Source organism: Malaya genurostris, chromosome 3, assembly GCF_030247185.1.
Source record: "Malaya genurostris strain Urasoe2022 chromosome 3, Malgen_1.1, whole genome shotgun sequence".
Taxonomy (NCBI): Eukaryota; Metazoa; Arthropoda; class Insecta; order Diptera; family Culicidae; genus Malaya; species Malaya genurostris.
Window position 1 is genome coordinate 77,208,478 of NC_080572.1, and position 7,462 is coordinate 77,215,939.

The 7,462-nt window shown below is 38.2% G+C and overlaps 1 protein-coding gene across 1 annotated transcript; it reads left to right on the top strand.

Annotated features, from left to right (window-relative positions):
• The first annotated feature begins 1,685 nt into the window (after nucleotides 1–1,685).
• Nucleotides 1,686–3,227, top strand: LOC131435215 (actin-1). The gene has a single exon (XM_058602878.1). It carries the CDS (start codon nucleotides 1,791–1,793, stop codon nucleotides 2,919–2,921), a length of 1,131 nt encoding a protein of 376 aa, XP_058458861.1. The 5' UTR covers nucleotides 1,686–1,790; the 3' UTR covers nucleotides 2,922–3,227.
• Nucleotides 3,228–7,462: the final 4,235 nt, after the last annotated feature.

Genomic DNA, 7,462 nt, shown 5'->3' on the forward strand with positions numbered 1-7,462 from the left:
TTATACTAATCACCCTGTATCTCCTAAACCGGAAGTCGGATCTGACTAAAAAGTAAGATGTTTTTGTAGGATTTTAAGACCTCTCATTTGAATAATAGATGGTTCTTAGATTTCATTTGAATCTTAGATCAGTTTTGCCATCTACGAGAAAAATGAGTTAATCAATTCTAATTTCGTTTCACATATCATCCTGTGGTTCCGCAATCAGAAGTCGGATCCAAACGTAATTCAGGAACCTTGTTCGGGAGTATACTACTTTTCATATGAATTTGAGTTTGTAGAAAATGGTTTAGCCATCTCCGGGAAAATGAATTATTTGTCACACACGCTTTTGCTGATCTCGACGAACTGAGTCGAATGATATATGAGAGATATGTTCTTCCAGCATTTATTACTGTAAGTAGTTTAAATCAAAAGAATTATGGAATTACTTTCAACTTGAAAATGCTGCCATCATCTAGTTTGCATGTCATACTCGAACGATTATGTTGCCAAAAACGAACCGTGCTAAAATCGGTTCGAGGCAAAATGCCATGAAAAAAGATGCTGTACACTGTCTTTTCGGTGCTTAGAAAATATTGTATGTAACAGTATAAAAAATCGTGTTTCACTTTGCTCCGAAATTTCACTTTATCAACAAGTGCGTAAAACTCCTACTACTCAAATAAGGCGAAAAGTCGTTTACACAAAAATATCGATATCTCCGTTAAAAATGGACGGATTTTGACAATCTATGGCTTGTTGGATAGCTATTACCGTGCGGAATCTAAGTCTTAAAACATATTCTGTTCTCAAGGTCAGTTTTGACAGATATTGTCAAATTTAGACATAAAACTTTGTATAACTCAAAAAGTAAACATCCTATCTCAAAACCATTCAATAGCGTTCAGGGTGACGGGAGGACCTTTCATTTGCGACTAGTTTGATCAAATACACATACAGACTCACACACGGATATTTGCTCAGTTCGTCGAGCTGAATCAATTGGTATATGACATTCGGCCCTCCGGGCCTCGGAATATTTTCTAAAGTTTGAGCGAATTCTATAACTATTTTTTATATTTATAAAAAAGGTAGAAAAAGCTAAAAAAAATGCATAGTGGAAATTAGGGAAATTTTTACTTTTCTTTTCGAAAACACTTTAGGTACATTTTGATCCTTCCCACAGTGTCCAGCAGATTATGTTCAGTGGATGCAGTTATTTTACTATAATAGATGATAGTACCCCATCATGCATCGGACATAGGACGATAAAAGTTTAGCAAATAAAGATTAAACTTCCAATCCAATACTGTTCTGCCCTCCGGTACTACTTCGTTACTAACGGTTATGTGATCCAGTTGCACATCACTTAATCCAAACTTACACAACTGACACGCGTGCTGATTCCCTGTGATGGTGATATTATTCTGCATGGGAATTAATTTCACTAGGTACATCGACAAAAACCACGGCGAATAGGGACAACATGGGAAAAATATGGAAAGATGCCGAGCGTTTCCGTTGAGGCTTTTTTTAGCGCGGGAGAATCCCAAGGGATCTCCAGCAATGTTGTGAGAGCGACAAAGCGTACCGTATAAAATCAATGGTTCGGAACGGTACGGAGTTATTCTAGTTTCGAAATTTCCCGCCGACGTTAGAACTCGGCATTGAGACTTGGTGTGAAGTTGAGAAGTTGTGTGGTGAATGATCAACGCATAGCACAATTTGATTAGTTTGACGGGAGTGTAGAAAAGAGCATTGTTTTAATCAACAGATTTGTGGTGTGAAGAAAGTTCCAATCTACTAAAATGTGTGACGAAGACGCATCTGCTCTTGTCGTTGACAACGGATCGGGCATGTGCAAGGCTGGATTCGCTGGTGATGATGCCCCACGCGCCGTATTTCCATCGATCGTTGGTCGTCCGAGACATCAAGGTGTGATGGTCGGAATGGGTAACAAGGATTCCTATGTCGGTGATGAGGCCCAGTCCAAACGTGGTATTCTTACACTGAAGTACCCCATCGAGCATGGAATCATTACCAATTGGGACGACATGGAAAAGATCTGGCATCATACATTCTACAACGAGCTGCGCGTTGCCCCAGAGGAGCATCCAGTTCTGTTGACTGAAGCTCCATTGAATCCGAAAGCCAACCGTGAGAAGATGACTCAGATCATGTTTGAAACCTTTAATTTGCCAGCCATGTATGTGGCCATCCAAGCTGTCCTGTCTCTGTATGCTTCCGGTCGAACAACCGGTATCGTCCTGGATTCCGGGGATGGCGTGTCGCACACTGTACCAATTTATGAAGGTTATGCTCTGCCACATGCCATTCTCCGTTTGGACTTGGCGGGCCGTGATCTAACTGATTACCTAATGAAGATCTTGACTGAACGGGGCTACTCATTTACCACCACCGCCGAACGTGAAATTGTTCGTGACATCAAGGAAAAGCTTTGCTACGTCGCTTTGGATTTCGAGCAGGAAATGGCGACGGCTGCCGCTTCTACTTCGCTGGAAAAATCCTATGAACTTCCTGACGGTCAGGTCATCACCATTGGTAACGAACGCTTCCGATGCCCTGAGGCCCTGTTTCAGCCATCTTTTCTGGGAATGGAGTCGTGCGGAATACACGAGACCGTATACAACTCGATCATGAAATGCGATGTCGACATTCGCAAGGATCTTTATGCCAACACGGTTCTGTCTGGTGGTTCCACGATGTATCCCGGTATCGCCGATCGTATGCAGAAGGAAATCACGGCACTGGCTCCGTCATCCATCAAAATTAAGATAATCGCTCCTCCTGAGCGTAAATATTCCGTCTGGATCGGTGGATCGATCCTGGCATCGCTCTCGACTTTCCAGGCTATGTGGATCTCGAAGCAAGAATATGATGAATCTGGTCCTGGCATTGTACATCGCAAATGCTTCTAATCTGATCATACTCAGATGTGTAGCTTATAGTTCCTTAGTATTATTATTTTAGCGTTAGCTTCGTCGAAAAACTTTTGTTTTCGATCACTGCTGGAAAGATTCCCATGTGATATTTGATAAAACTAACGTGTCCCAGGATATGCCGTGCCAAAGTGTGTGTGTGTGTGTGTTTTTTTTTGTCTCATTTTATGTATCTTATTTACGTCAAACTTTCATGCCATTGAAAATTGATTGTATTAATCACTGTTGAATAGATTTAGAAGTATCTTACGCAAATAAAATGGTGTAATTTTGAATTACAACTAATCGAGAAAATGGTTTTGGTTCACACAAGAGAAAATTATGATCATATAGGGCAACGGCATCCAGTAGTCATCTCATATACGAAAATCATTAGTTAGAGTGAGATCTGCTGTCTCTGTTCGAATAGATTGACCTTAAGAATAAGACGAAAATAGGTACATTCACTTCGAGTTTTCGCGTCGCTATAATAGCAGTATTGAACAAACTATTTTTTCTGCGGTAAAAGCCGAAGCAAAGATATTTTATCCGATTTTATAACAAATCGTTGACTGAATGTCGTGTAATCGGTAAAATAGTATTGCGACTCTACTAATGAGATGACTATTAGTACAATATCCCTAGTATGGTTTCATCTAATTTCCATCAGAACAGAACGTCCGAGTGACTCTTTCCAATCGCCAAGTGTAAAATTGAGCATAATACTAGTAAGGCTAAATTTACCAGGCAATCTAACTTTGGAAAAACATTTTTCAACATTTGGAAAAACAAAAGTGAAAATTTACATCTATATAGATGCACATAAAAGGAGCGTCGCAATTCACTTGGATTTACAATTGAAAGCGTGTGAAATAATCACTTTGGAGTCATCCCGTTTGTGCTTAGGGCACATAACCGTTTTGAATTTCCCTTACGTTTCGTCTTTGACTCGTCAGTGCAGAGCAGAGCTGCTTAACAAATTCAAATTGAACTGCCGAAAAAGCCGTTTAAAGACCAATTATGGTATCATCTCTTTACAAATTATTTACCGTTGAAGAAACTCGAGCAAATGTTAGCAGCGTCATCTAAGATTTTAATGAAATTTTCTGGACATATAGACCTTATCACAAAAAGCTACTATTTCCAAAGATTATCCGAGCTGTCTTTTGAAAAATGCCAAACTTTCCCTTCTAATATCTTATAGTCCCATAAATCCATTTCTAATATCTTATAGTCCCTTAAACCCATTAAATATTTCCCGAACCGACTTCCGGTTCCGGAATTACAGGGTGATATGAACACAAAAAATTGGAGAAAAATGTCACTTACTTTTCTCCGAGATAGCTCCGAGAACCGATTTTCACAAACTTAAATTTAAATGTAAGGTCTTAAGTTCCATAATTTGTTATTGATTATCGTCTTTATCCGATTTCCGGAATTACAAGGTAATATGTGAAAATCTATGAAAAATGCGCACTCAATTCTCTCGGAAATTTCTCTAACGATTTTCATTAACCAAGATCTCGAAGTTGTTTTAAAAGTCCCCGAGAAGTTGATCCAGATCCGACTTTCGATTCCGATATTACAACGCGATAAATGGAAAATTTTCAATTTCATGGGTATTTTTTCACAAGCGATGGCGAAACGTGGTGCACAGTTTTATAAAACTTACTGGTAAGTTCATCTAGTTGGCAGATCTTGTTAGTTAGTGAATATATAAACCTGCTTTGGGAATACTAATCTCCGGTTTCCGCTTCCGAAAGCACCGATAATAGTGAAGAGAAGCTCCAAAAACTAAACTCATATCAATTTCTCAACCACGATTGAACCGATTTTCACAATTCATGATTTAAATTAAAGATCTCATGGTCCTAAAAAATTCTGTGCAATTTGTTCCAGATCCGACTTTCGGTTCCGTAATTATATGGCGGTGAGTATCACAACTTTGAAATCGTCATACAAAATGACTAAGCAAAATCGGTACTCATCGGTAAGTGCTGGTACGGAAAAAGAAAACACCACCGCCAAGCTGGGTGCGTTCAATTTTCTCGAAACAGTCACTTCACGGACATTATGCCCCACCCTCAATTCAACAGTAAGCTTTGATTTAAAAAAGTTTTAATAAATTTATAACGATTATTAAAACAAAATGTGACGTTGGGAGGATTTAAAATGTTGGTTCCCGATTGCTATTAGTTGATGAGGTAAATAATTTCTGATGCAAATAATATTTCATTTTCTTTTTTTTTCTATTTTGCCATTCCAAAGGGTATAATGCATCTTTTATTGTGGGGTATATTATACGGCAGCAGGGACATTATGTCTAAAGACAAATGAAATAACTGAGAATGTAGTCTTTTTGGAAAATGTGTATCTATCAATCAATTCTCATCGCTTCAACTGGAATCATTGAAAATTATGTTCCTCAACCATATATGAAATACACACATTCTCGAAGAAAATATACTAATACATTTAGAAATATCTCAATGCTATCTTAAGGAGGGCATATTATAACACTTTACCCTAGATCAAATGACTCTGGTTCCGAAGATATCATGGTACAAGTCGTCCCGGGTTGGCGGTTCAATGCATAGGACGCTGGTCTTACAAGCCAGTTGTCGTATGTTCGAGCCCCGACCTGGAAGGATTCTTAGCGTCAGTAGGATCCATAGTACTAGCCATGCAATGATTCTGTACGCTATATTAATCGGCTGCGAAGTCTGTTGAAACAGAAAGGCCAAATTCCACAAAAGGAATGTAATGCCAAGACTTTGCTATGGTACAAGTGACGTAACCGACAAAACGCGTTGATTTTTACCACCTAATTTTCTCAGAGATGGCTTAGCCTATTTTAAAACACCTACACTCAGTTAAAAGCTACTGTTGAATTGTAGATCAAGCTCGGAAATCAAGTGGCTGTCACTTCCGATGCCGGAGATATAATGGTAAAAGTGACGTAAGCGACAAAATGCATTGATTTTGACCGATCAATTTTATCGGAGATGTCTGAACTGATTTCAATAAGTCTTGGCTCGTTTAAAAGCTACTACTAAATTGTGGATCAAGTCTGTTGCTTTCTGGTTCCGGAGATATTATGTATAAGTGACGTAACCGACTAGCGGCATATTTTTCATCGGCTGAATTTTCCATAGAAAACCATACGCTTATACAGGGGGGTGATTAAAAAAAATATTATATTGTGAAAACTCTTCTCTCTAAAAATTTAAGTAAATTATAAAATTAACGATTTTCGACAAACTACTCTATAACCAATAATTTTTCAAATAATTAGATATTTGCACCCCCCGAAAAAAAATTCTGGGTACGCGCCTGAAGTAAGCTAAACTAACTCATCCATGAATGCAATGAAATTCAATTTGTGAATGGATTTTACCGAATACTCTTTCGCTAATAGCACGATATTTGCAAAAAGTATCGGACTGGAAGAAAAAATACTTCCAGCTTGGCCGACCACCCCCTGGATGCCACTCCGTTACTGTTCGGGATCAGCTGAAATTGCACAGAGATTTTTTAGATGATTAGTCCTAGAAAATTTCAAATCATCCTTTAATGTGCATATTCTGGTAACCCTTAGAATAGAATGATCAGTACCGGCGCCGGCTAAGTTCGAATGTTTGTCGGGTCGGGAATAGGAAGGGTTGTTAGTCATTTTCATCGACTCAAAATAGACGAAAATGACGAGAAATAAATGTCACTCTCAGCTTCGCTTGCAAATTATGAGAACGAGATCCATGTTCGTTCAACGACAAAAGCGGAATAGTAGTTTCAAAATTGTGTTGTTTCTTCCATTTGCCCTTTCAGTAATTTTGGGTGTCAGTGAAGACGAATATTGTACTGTGTCGATATTCAACCACAGCTTTGGGAATCGATAATGACAGAAAACGACTCACAATGATTTTTACCTGTTGATGCTCGAATCGGTAGAAGTTATGGTTTCCGAAGAAGTTCTAGGATGTAAGTATCTCGATTTATCATATTTTAAACACGTTTTTATAGCCAAGCGTCACAGATTTTCAATATATCGGTGAATTGAAATTCTTCTGATTCACCCTGCAGACGTTACTTTGGTTTCGTCTTGTCATAGATAGACGAGTGACGTTGACAATTACTCTCTCTTTTGTTTGGATGAGAGACGAAAATACTTCGTATCTCTTCTTTTTTTTGGATGCGGTCATTTACGAATGGGACAGTAAAATAACGAATATGAGGTTGTTGGTTTGGATTCTTTCATTGAGAATCCGTGACAATTTTATGCTCTGGTTGTTGGTTGGTTTTCCATCATGAACCACTGGAGTGTCGCTCATCGCGATTTTATTTATACACCGAAACCTCTATTCATGAACTAAACGAAGGTTCGTAAATCGAGTTAATTCGAATTTTTTTCCTTGTTTGGAAAAATAAAGAATTCATAAAAAAAGTTCACGTTATTTGAAATTTACATTGTATAAAAAGTTTGTGCAGTTAATATTTTGAAACCTAATTATATGAATATTTTTGGAATGGATTTGATAAGTAGA

Bases quoted from the DNA above. Each gene is read 5' to 3' on its own strand.
- LOC131435215 (XM_058602878.1), top strand. From the start codon at position 1,791: ATGTGTGACGAAGACGCATCTGCTCTTGTCGTTGACAACGGATCGGGC.